This window comes from Hippocampus comes, unplaced genomic scaffold, assembly GCF_001891065.2.
Source record: "Hippocampus comes isolate QL1 unplaced genomic scaffold, H_comes_QL1_v1.1 scaffold40, whole genome shotgun sequence".
Taxonomy (NCBI): domain Eukaryota; kingdom Metazoa; phylum Chordata; class Actinopteri; order Syngnathiformes; family Syngnathidae; genus Hippocampus; species Hippocampus comes.
The window spans coordinates 382560-394914 of NW_017842058.1; the positions used below are offsets into that span (position 1 = coordinate 382560).

General features: G+C 41.2%; 2 protein-coding genes across 3 annotated transcripts; both read left to right on the top strand.

Moving 5' to 3' along the window:
- The first annotated feature begins 1315 nt into the window (after positions 1-1315).
- Positions 1316-7279, top strand: LOC109510634 (protein FAM210B-like). 2 transcript variants are annotated; one of them, XM_019861100.1, is made up of 3 exons: positions 1316-1832; positions 3371-3570; positions 6425-7279. In XM_019861100.1, the coding sequence occupies exons 1-3, from the start codon at positions 1521-1523 to the stop codon at positions 6639-6641; spliced, it is 729 nt and encodes a 242-aa protein (XP_019716659.1). In that variant the 5' UTR covers positions 1316-1520; the 3' UTR covers positions 6642-7279. The 2 variants fall into 2 exon arrangements, with proteins under 2 accessions (XP_019716659.1, XP_019716660.1); XM_019861101.1 differs by having other exon boundaries at positions 1317-1832; positions 3389-3570.
- Positions 7280-7937: 658 nt separating this feature from the next.
- Positions 7938-11779, top strand: LOC109510608 (protein FAM210B-like; the record flags this gene model as incomplete). The annotated part of the gene is made up of 2 exons (XM_019861030.1): positions 7938-8212; positions 10925-11779. Coding segments are annotated over 2 exons (492 nt in total), but the record flags the coding sequence as incomplete, so codon positions are not given.
- Between the last annotated feature and the right edge of the window lie 576 nt (positions 11780-12355).

Genomic DNA, 12355 nt, shown 5'->3' on the forward strand with positions numbered 1-12355 from the left:
GATGTTTTGTTCAGCTTCATCAAAGAAAATAGTTGTTCACACACGTATGTGCTGCCAAACTTTCGACAACGTTTGAGCAGCCTGGATGCGCAGCGGGACCACTGTGTCGGGGAGGAAACCGTCAAACTGCGCAGCACGCACTGCCGTATCTTTGCAGAAACACTGCAATTGTGTTTCTGCTAATGCTCACGTTTAAAAAGAGTTGCTTTTTTTCGGGGTAAACTTCGTCACAAACTTTTAGTATACCGTTTTTAATGAAATCCCCCTTGCCCCTCCATGTCCATGTTCTTGTTTTTGTTCACGTGTTTCGTTTCATGATGTCGTCTCAGATTACACTATTTCAATCGCGCCACACTTTCTCCGCACAGAAGACACACAGGTTTTCCAGCTACGTCCATGAACATGTACTTCGACTCCCACCTTGTTTGAAACCCCCGGTTCTCAGTGTCCACCTTCCGTTTTGCCATTTTTGATGGGTATCTGAAAGCTAATGTCACTGTTATGGGAACGACTGCTAGACTAATAAATATTTAAATAAAGCGGCCGACTGCTTGGCGCGTCACCGTTGCATTGTGGGAAATGTAGTATTGGTGCGTGTAAAAGATCTGCGGGCTCTCGGCTTGCTGCGGGCCGGTTCTAATAATAAATCAATATCATCCCAGGGGCCACTGAAAACATTCTCGCGGGCCGGATTTGGCCCGCGGGCCGGCACTTTGACATATATGCCGTAAAGGAAGCATCGATCCCATGTAGGTCACAAATTAATAAATGTCGGTAAACACTGCAGGTGGCAGCTGCGACATATTCACAATACACAGCAATTTAATTTTAGTTTATTCCCCCCGCTCCAGCTTTACTGGCAAGTCCGTTTCTGACACTTGCACGTGTTCCATCCAGTGAAAGGGATCTGGCGACGCCTCTGTTCAACACCCCATCCTTGCATGAACTTGGACCTCTAGTTCTTTCTCTCTTTCTACCAACGTTTAAACGTATAAGTCCCATGAGCGCAGTTAAACATGGCACAAAGTACACCTGCTGTTTTGCCACTTAAGGGTCAAAGCCTTTGAAGTAATACCTGCAAACTGGTGTACAGGTAAGCTTACACTTTAGTACTATCACACAACGTTTCAATGACGCTCGTTCATTTGGTAGCTTTTGTTTTAATTTCTCGCGCATGAGGTCTGCAACTCGCTTTTTCCAGCTTATGGAGTTGTACATGTACCTTCTTTGATGAGAAATGCAGCGGCGCCCCCTAGAGGCCTTTCCTAACCACGCATGTTACATACGTCTCACAGCACGCTTTGTTCTTTTGACGGGAGCCTCCTCCAGGACAGTCTGCGGTTGCGCGCCCTGTCTGTCAGCAAGATCAACTGCTGGTCGGGTGCGGGGGACAGCCAGTCATGACAAGGAGGTGGGGGGACACAGTCAGCATGTTTGGACCTTCACTTCAGGTTATTTAGCACATATAACGTAAACACTTTGGACTCCACGAAACTCGTTTTGAGGGCGGCACGACGGCCATGTTTCTGAGTCGTGCGACGAGGACGACGGCGCGTGTGCTCCGCCACTCACACTCCAGCCCGTTGACGTTAACGAGGGGCTTTTACCGAGACCGGATATGTTGCGTGGGCTCGACACTCGCACACTTCGGGGAACGACGACCCGAACCGTACCACCACGACGGTTTTCTCATCCCGAACTGGGGTCACTTGAAGCGCCGCGGCGGCCTGGAGGAGCCAGTGCTTTCGTTTTCAATTGGTGACCGTGGGCTCTCTACCGTAGTGGCTGTCCCAAAGAAGACCACCGGCATGGACGACACGAACAACGCGGAGGTATTGTAACCATCACACTGCTGCGTAAAATGGTGCACCCGAGAAAGGGAAAGTACAGTGGTAAAGAGAGTACTGTACCTTCGCCCTACGTCATTCAAACGTCTCCGGGCCGCACATGCGCAATGCTCATCAACCGGCAGGTGTCGACACGTCGCACCTGCCAATTTATACCACGAAGTTCGCGACGACTATGACGTAACATGGAGTACCGATTGTTTTGTCGTTCAATTCTAGGTACTACTTAAAACAAGTAAAACAAGGCAGTTGCAAAATGCTAGATGTTTTATAAATGCAACATTTTGAATGATTACAGTGAACCCTTGTTTTTGGGTCTAACCCCAACGCAAACGTTTTATTTGCAAATTAACCCCGTAAAAGATGTTTAGAATTGCCAATATGAATAGTCTAAATCCTAAATTAGATAGCTAAAGAAAATATGATGCTCCGTTTAACAATAATTTTAAAAAAGGTATTCAATGGAAAGGGCTTGGAAAAGAGTTTTAAGTGATATTAAAATTGCTGAGCTATCTGGAGTATTGAGGAAAGGACATTTTTGTTGTTGTTTTTTTAACACCTGTAATGTAATTACAGGTGTGAATAATCATTCAGACGGGACGAAGAGGACTGAATGAATGAATGAATGTAATTGACACCTATTTTTATGGTATTTACTCTCATTTTATGTTTGTGGCTTTGGTGCACCAAAAGTGTCCATGGGTCAATGTAAAACACAGCATGTACAAACAACACTTATAGAACAATGAACAAAACAAGGCAAAAAGTAAATATTAGGCAACTGACAGGAGGTTGTCGGCCTCAGGGTGGAGGTGTGCGAGTGATTCTGTATGTGTGTCACTCTGACTCAACTTGTGTGTTTGTGAGAAGCTGTTGTCAGTCACAGAGGTCCCACTGTTCTTCCTCCCATACATCCTCTGTGGCTGCCCACTCACATTGACCTACCTAGTGTCACTGCCCGCACCCCCTTTACTTTGAGTCTGGCCTCAGTGGCCTCTCTGAAAAGCAGAAGGCCCGCTGCCTCGCCCACGCTGGCTTTCTCAATAGTGGTTTGTCACTATACCAGTGGATTTCACACTAAGTTCCACCTAAAAAATACTTAGCTCTCAAAGTAACACCATTAGGACCAACATTAAAATGCAGTTGCATCATCAAAAACGAGGCAGGTGTTATTCCTAAAAAGTACATATTATAACCACTGTATCATTATGAATAGTTTGAACATTACCACCACTAAGATATGGGATCACTCCCCCCAAAAACAAACAAAACAACTTAAAGTAATGATTCTGTTACAATGTATTGCATATAAGCTCAAAGGGACAGTGTCTAAAAATGTTTGATTTTTCAATGTTCAGTTTTAAAACCCTATTAATTTCAATAATATGCAATCACAACGTACATTTTTATGGTGAAATCATTTTGAAATGACAACAACTTTGACGTAATAAACAGGCATCACTAAACTTGCGTTTGCATCGTACTTTCTACTGTATCATTGTGTTTCATTTCATCCTGTCCAGGACGAACACAATCGAAAGGAAGCCCCACAAACTCCTCTACCTGGAGAGAAAGCCCCCGGGGAACCCGAGCCGGAGGAAAATAAGCCGAACAAGACCCAGCAACTCAAAAAGGTCTTCAAGGAATACGGAGCTGTGGGCGTTTCCTTCCACGTGGGGATCTCCCTCATGTCTCTGGGAATGTTCTACCTCCTCATTTCAAGGTGACAAAGTAACTTTCTGCCTCTTCTAACATTTTCTCCGAAACGGGCCTTATACCTTTAATTTTTTTGCTGTGTGTGTTTCAATGCACTGCACGTTTGCACTGTGGTTGAGGGTAAAGAAATTTCATCTGTGCTGTATGTTGCACATCGAGCATATTTGACAATAAAGCGGACTTGACTAAATATACTGATGATGGCATTGATGCGACAAAATAGACTTTTTGCAAATGAAGCAGGGGACACCCTGGACTGGTTGCCAATCAAACGCAGGGCCCAAAGACAACTATTCACCCGAAATGTGCCTTATCGTGATACTGCTTAGACCTTTACATTTTTTGCTGTGTGTGTGTCAATGCACTGCGTGTTTGCACTGTGGTTGAGAGGAAAGAAATTTCATCTGTGCTGTATGTTGCACATAGAGCATATTTGACAATAAAGCGGACTTGACTTGACTGGACTAAATATAATGATGACGGCATTGATGCGACAAACTCGCACACTTTTTGCAAATGAAGCAGGGGACACCCTGGACTGGTTGCCAATCAAGCGGAGGGCCCAAAGACAACTATTCAAACATTTGGAGACTATAGAATAACAAAACATTTGATGGGAAAGTAATAGTGAAGTCTAACATTCTTTGCAATCCTCATCATATATATCCATGGTTGTAATATTACCACTTTATTGTTGTTATTAACATCCTTTGTACAAGTTATGTACTGCATTTTACTTTTGGTTTGAAAAGAAAATCCCTCAAAGATTATAGAACTTTTTCCTCCAAGTTTGGCCTCAAAATGAAACATTTTTTTCTTCAAAAAAAATCTTGGAAAACAGAACTTTTCTTAAAGCAAAATGTTGGTAAAAAAAAAAAAATCTACATTAAAAAAAAAATTCAAAAAGACAATGTATGTTAAAAGAAAAAAAAAATCAAACAAAAAGAAACTTTTCTCTTAAAAAAAATATTTGAATACGTTTTTGGTCTAAACGATGCCACTTCAAAAAAGATTCTCCTTTTTATATTTCAAAAAAAAAAAAAATACAATAAACTACCACCAGGCAACATGTTTGATTTCATTTGTGATTCTACAAACAGAATATTAATCAGAATATTGTGTCAAGACTAGGCGGAGGCGTATAGAAAAAAAATCAAGAACCTTTTTGACTTGACTTCCCCTTTCATGACAATTCTCATTTATTGTGTGATGGTTTAAAGTTCTTCAAGTTGTCAATGTTGCATTTCCAAGATTAGAATTAGCGCTTGCCTTTTGGAAAAAAAACATCTTTAAAGTGCTTTAAAAATACATTTTAGGGGTAGTTTACTTGCTGCAAGGATGCACTGAGTTTATTAATGCAGCATATGACAGCACAAAGTATGAAGTTCGGTGGGAAATGGAAAAATGTTCTCAACCTGTAGTTCTCACACAGGACAGAATATCATCAAACAACTTTGTTTTGGAACCAAGAGGAAACACAGAGAACCTAAAATCTTTCTACGGACATCTTTTAATTGAATAACAAAACAGTCGAGCCTTTCAGCATGTGTAGACTGACTGACGGCGTGCAAACAGCTAGCATAGCAAAGAGATTTGCAGGAGATTAGCAGGGAAGCCCGCGGCCTTTCTCACACAGCTGATAATAAGCCTCCCAAGGAAAAGGCAGTGTCACCCGCAACCATGTCGCATTATCACGTTGAACACTTTGCTGCCTTGTACTTGGCTGATTAAAGCTGGCCCATGCAGCCAGCTTGATAACAGTTAACAGTCACTCGCCCGTTTCTCGGAGAGATTCCGCAAATGATCACAACTGAACTGCTCTGCCTTTAACAACACACTGAAACAGGATATTGCCGCAACTGCACTTTTGATACAGGATTCAATGCATCGGCGCCTTATGCTATAAAGAAAACAACTTGATTGACAGCAACATCTGGTTTGTAAATATCCATCCATCCATCCATTTACAATCCGCTTATCCTCACAAGGGTCGCAGGCGTGCTGGAGTCTATCCAATCTGTCTTCAGGCAGTAGGTGGGGGACACCTTGAACCGGTTGCCAGCCAATCGCAGGGCACACATAGACGAACGACCATTCACTCTCACAATCACACCGAGGGACAATTTGGAGTGCTCCATTAACCTGCCATGCATGTTTTTGGAATGTGGAAGGAAACTGGAGTACCCGGAGAAAACCCACGCTTGCACAAGGAGATACATGCAAACTCTGCACAGGAAGGCCGCAGCCGGAATTGAACCCTGCACCTCTGCACTCGAGGCGGGCGGACGTGCTAAGCAGTCGAATACCGTGACGACCAGTTTGAAAATAAAACTTAAAAAGGAAAAGACATCCTCTTTTACAACAATGCAGCATCCTACAATCACATAGATAGATGCCTATTGACATTTTGTGTGAGGTATGATTACAATTGCTTTCATCGATACAGAGGGGAAAAAAATGACTGTATATGAAAACTTTTCTCTAGGGAAAATTCACCTTTCTCCATCATTTTTATTTTGGGGTGGGGGGAGGGTTTGATGAAGATCAAAAACATATAAAATCACCCTTTCCCCTTAACAATACATCTGTTTAAATCACGTGGTTGAAAAATACACAAAATACAACTTTTAAAAAGTTAGATGCATGCCAACATCTGACGTTTGAAATACCGGTCGGTGACATCTGCTTTCAATAGAACAGAAAAAAAAAATCACTTAAAAATACGTTTTGAAAATAATTTCCACATTTTCCGAAAAAAAATAACCTGAGTTCCCCTCTTACATAGATGGCTGATGTCTTTGAACATGGTAGGGTTCAAATGTGGCAGAACTGTAATCAGCTGTGTGCCTTCATCTCTCTAGCGGTATCGACATGGCGTCCGTGCTAAGCAAGCTGGGCTTCAGCGAGGCCGTCATCCGCTCCAAGATGGCGGCGGGGACCAGCACGTTCGTCCTGGCCTACGCCGTTCACAAACTATTTGCGCCCGTGCGCATCAGCATCACGCTGGTGTCTGTGCCGTTCATCGTGCGGCACTTCCGAAGGACGGGACTCTTCAAGCCGCCCAAGTCTGCGCCCTAATCAGTGTCATGTGACTGTTGGCTGCCATTGTGCTTTGGGCAATGGGGGAGACCCTTGGAACTTTTTTGACTGCTGTGACCCGAGCTTACAGCAACTAGAGTGAAGGAAAAGAAAATACATGACAAATGCTATTTGCTATCAGGGAGTTTTTACTTGTGCTTTCTTTGTTTTTTTTTTTCCCCCAAATCCGTGACGTCAAACGCTTCCTGTAATGACACAAGACCTTCCCATTCATTTTCTTGACTCTTGTTACATCTCCCCCTGCATGCTAGAGACTTTGTATCCAATTTATTCTTGTAAAAAGAAAAAAAGAAGATACTCTCTGAGGAAAATACACTTTTCCTTCCTTTTTTTTTAAATTATGGGAATTAAACAAATCTTTCTTTTAAATAAACTTCACCATAAAATCTTAGAGCATTGAGTCTGGATTTCCTGGCTCATAAAATCTTCGCCTTTTTTAACTTTCCTGTTTCCTCACATACTTATTTGAAAAATGAATTCTTATTTCACTCAATAGTCCTTTTCTTGACTGATCCCATTTTCTTTCTCCCCTGCATGTTATGAATGAGCGTACCGTATTTATATTTGATTTGCTTGCATAAAGCTGCACAATAAATCATACATTTTCTGACCAATGACATCATCCACCCTACTGTTCACTTGAAGCCTAATATGGTATCATATCAACGAATGAATGGGGGAACTGTGCATCCAAGCGGCTGAGGAGGCTCACCAGTTGTGATGAGTCCACAGAATTATCTGTTTTTGCAGCTTTGAGGTCATTTTGGGGTGTGCTGCTCTCAGCACACTTCACTGTTACACCAGTAAGCTGGAATAAAGCCTCGACATTGGCAAAAAAAAAAGAATAATAGAGATGTGCCGATCCGATCATTTGATTTTTTAGCTCATCCGGTATCGGGTGAAAAAGATCGGTTATTTCCGAACACTTAAATGTCACAAGTCTACAAAATAAATCCAAATTTGCGAATATCTTGCTAAACAGAACAGTAGTATCTTACTTTTCTATGACGCTTTAAAAAAAAAAAAAAAATCATTATGAACAGTTTGAACATTACCACCACTAATATATGGGATCACTCCCCCCAAAAACAAACAAAACAACTTAAAGTAATGATTCTGTTACAATGTATTGCATATAAGCTCAAAGGGACAGTGTCTAAAAATGTTAGATTTTTCAATGTTCAGTTTTAAAACCCTATTAATTTCAATAATATGCAATCACAACGTACATTTTTATGGTGAAATCATTTTGAAATGACAACAACTTTGACGTAAACCGGCAGCACTAAACAAATTGTGTTTGCATCGTACTTTCTACTGTATCATTGTGTTTCATTTCATCCTGTCCAGGACGAACACAATCGAAAGGAAGCCCCACAAACTCCTCTACCTGGAGAGAAAGCCCCCGGGGAACCCGAGCCGGAGGAAAATAAGCCGAACAAGACCCAGCAACTCAAAAAGGTCTTCAAGGAATACGGAGCTGTGGGCGTTTCCTTCCACGTGGGGATCTCCCTCATGTCTCTGGGAATGTTCTACCTCCTCATTTCAAGGTGACAAAGTAACTTTCTGCCTCTTCTAACATTTTCTCCGAAACGGGCCTTATACCTTTAATTTTTTTGCTGTGTGTGTTTCAATGCACTGCACGTTTGCACTGTGGTTGAGGGTAAAGAAATTTCATCTGTGCTGTATGTTGCACATAGAGCATATTTGACAATAAAGCGGACTTGACTTGACTGGACTAAATATAATGATGACGGCATTGATGCGACAAACTCGCACACTTTTTGCAAATGAAGCAGGGGACACCCTGGACTGGTTGCCAATCAAACGCAGGGCCCAAAGACAACTATTCAAACATTTGGAGAACATAGAATAACAAAACATTTGATGGGAAAGTAATAGTGAAGTCTAACATTCTTTGCAATCCTCATCATATATATCCATGGTTGTAATATTACCACTTTATTGTTGTTATTAACATCCTTTGTACAAGTTATGTACTGCATTTTACTTTTGGTTTGAAAAGAAAATCCCTCAAAGATTATAGAACTTTTTCCTCAAAGTTTGGCCTCAAAATGAAACATTTTTTCTTCAAAAAAAAAATCTTGGAAAACAGAACTTTTCTTAAAGCAAAATGTTGGTAAAAAAAAAATCTACATTAAAAAAAAAAAAAAACTCAAAAAGACAATGTATGTTAAAAAGAAAAAATCACACAAAAATAAACTTTTCTCTTAAAAAAATGTTTGAATACGTTTTTGGTCTAAACGATGCCACTTAAAAAAAGATCCAAATCTACATTAAAAAAAAAATTCAAAAAGACAATGTATGTTAAAAGAAAAAAAAAATCAAACAAAAAGAAACTTTTCTCTTAAAAAAAATATTTGAATACGTTTTTGGTCTAAACGATGCCACTTCAAAAAAGATTCTCCTTTTTATATTTCAAAAAAAAAATAAACTACAACAAGGCAAGGTAATTGATTTCATTTGTGATTCTACAAACAGAATATTAATCAGAATATTGTGTCAAGACTAGGCGGAGGCGTATAGAAAAAAAATCAAGAACCTTTTTGACTTGACTTCCCCTTTCATGACAATTCTCATTTATTGTGTGATGGTTTAAAGTTCTTCAAGTTGTCAATGTTGCATTTCCAAGATTAGAATTAGCGCTTGCCTTTTGGAAAAAAAACATCTTTAAAGTGCTTTAAAAATACATTTTAGGGGTAGTTTACTTGCTGCAAGGATGCACTGAGTTTATTCATGCAGCATATGACAGCACAAAGTATGAAGTTCGGTGGGAAATGGAAAAATGTTCTCAACCTGTAGTTCTCACACAGGACAGAATATCATCAAACAACTTTGTTTTGGAACCAAGAGGAAACACAGAGAACCTAAAATCTTTCTACGGACATCTTTTAATTGAATAACAAAACAGTCGAGCCTTTCAGCATGTGTAGACTGACTGACGGCGTGCAAACAGCTAGCATAGCAAAGAGATTTGCAGGAGATTAGCAGGGAAGCCCGCGGCCTTTCTCACACAGCTGATAATAAGCCTCCCAAGGAAAAGGCAGTGTCACCCGCAACCATGTCGCATTATCACGTTGAACACTTTGCTGCCTTGTACTTGGCTGATTAAAGCAGGCCCATGCAGCCAGCTTGATAACAGTTAACAGTCACTCGCCCGTTTCTCGGAGAGATTCCGCAAATGATCACAACTGAACTGCTCTGCCTTTAACAACACACTGAAACAGGATATTGCCGCAACTGCACTTTTGATACAGGATTCAATGCATCGGCGCCTTATGCTATAAAGAAAACAACTTGATTGACAGCAACATCTGGTTTGTAAATATCCATCCATCCATCCATTTTCCAATCCGCTTATCCTCACAAGGGTCGCAGGCGTGCTGGAGTCTATCCAATCTGTCTTCAGGCAGTAGGTGGGGGACACCTTGAACCGGTTGCCAGCCAATCGCAGGGCACACATAGACGAACGACCATTCACTCTCACAATCACACCGAGGGACAATTTGGAGTGCTCCATTAACCTGCCATGCATGTTTTTGGAATGTGGAAGGAAGCTGGAGTACCCGGAGAAAACCCACGCTTGCACAAGGAGATACATGCAAACTCTGCACAGGAAGGCCGCAGCCGGAATTGAACCCTGCACCTCTGCACTCGAGGCGGGCGGACGTGCTAAGCAGTCGAATACCGTGACGACCAGTTTGAAAATAAAACTTAAAAAGGAAAAGACATCCTCTTTTACAACAATGCAGCATCCTACAATCACATAGATAGATGCCTATTGACATTTTGTGTGAGGTATGATTACAATTGCTTTCATCGATACAGAGGGGAAAAAAATGACTGTATATGAAAACTTTTCTCTAGGGAAAATTCACCTTTCTCCATCATTTTTATTTTGGGGTGGGGGGAGGGTTTGATGAAGATCAAAAACATAAAATCACCCTTTCCCCTTAACAATACATCTGTTTAAATCACGTGGTTGAAAAATACACAAAATACAACTTTTAAAAAGTTAGATGCATGCCAACATCTGACGTTTGAAATACCGGTCGGTGACATCTGCTTTCAATAGAACAGAAAAAAAAAATCACTTAAAAATACGTTTTGAAAATAATTTCCACATTTTCCGAAAAAAAATAACCTGAGTTCCCCTCTTACATAGATGGCTGATGTCTTTGAACATGGTAGGGTTCAAATGTGGCAGAACTGTAATCAGCTGTGTGCCTTCATCTCTCTAGCGGTATCGACATGGCGTCCGTGCTAAGCAAGCTGGGCTTCAGCGAGGCCGTCATCCGCTCCAAGATGGCGGCGGGGACCAGCACGTTCGTCCTGGCCTACGCCGTTCACAAACTATTTGCGCCCGTGCGCATCAGCATCACGCTGGTGTCTGTGCCGTTCATCGTGCGGCACTTCCGAAGGACGGGACTCTTCAAGCCGCCCAAGTCTGCGCCCTAATCAGTGTCATGTGACTGTTGGCTGCCATTGTGCTTTGGGCAATGGGGGAGACCCTTGGAACTTTTTTGACTGCTGTGACCCGAGCTTACAGCAACTAGAGTGAAGGAAAAGAAAATACATGACAAATGCTATTTGCTATCAGGGAGTTTTTACTTGTGCTTTCTTTGTTTTTTTTTTTCCCCCAAATCCGTGACGTCAAACGCTTCCTGTAATGACACAAGACCTTCCCATTCATTTTCTTGACTCTTGTTACATCTCCCCCTGCATGCTAGAGACTTTGTATCCAATTTATTCTTGTAAAAAGAAAAAAAGAAGATACTCTCTGAGGAAAATACACTTTTCCTTCCTTTTTTTTTAAATTATGGGAATTAAACAAATCTTTCTTTTAAATAAACTTCACCATAAAATCTTAGAGCATTGAGTCTGGATTTCCTGGCTCATAAAATCTTCGCCTTTTTTAACTTTCCTGTTTCCTCACATACTTATTTGAAAAATGACTTCTTATTTCACTCAATAGTCCTTTTCTTGACTGATCCCATTTTCTTTCTCCCCTGCATGTTATGAATGAGCGTACCGTATTTATATTTGATTTGCTTGCATAAAGCTGCACAATAAATCATACATTTTCTGACCAATGACATCATCCACCCTACTGTTCACTTGAAGCCTAATATGGTATCATATCAACGAATGAATGGGGGAACTGTGCATCCAAGCGGCTGAGGAGGCTCACCAGTTGTGATGAGTCCACAGAATTATCTGTTTTTGCAGCTTTGAGGTCATTTTGGGGTGTGCTGCTCTCAGCACACTTCACTGTTACACCAGTAAGCTGGAATAAAGCCTCGACATTGGCAAAAAAAAAGAATAATAGAGATGTGCCGATCCGATCATTTGATTTTTTAGCTCATCCGGTATCGGGTGAAAAAGATCGGTTATTTCCGAACACTTAAATGTCACAAGTCTACAAAATAAATCCAAATTTGCGAATATCTTGCTAAACAGAACAGTAGTATCTTACTTTTCTATGACGCTTTAAAAAAAAAAAAAAATATATATATATATTTTAGCGATGTCGTTAGCGTGACACGCAAACACCCACAGACCCGTCTCCGCTGAGCACAGCTCTCCTTTACACGCAGACAGAGCGGCGGGGTTGTGCTCATCATAGCTTGTTTGGAGGGAGAGGCAAGCCAAAAGATACTCCGAAACAAGTC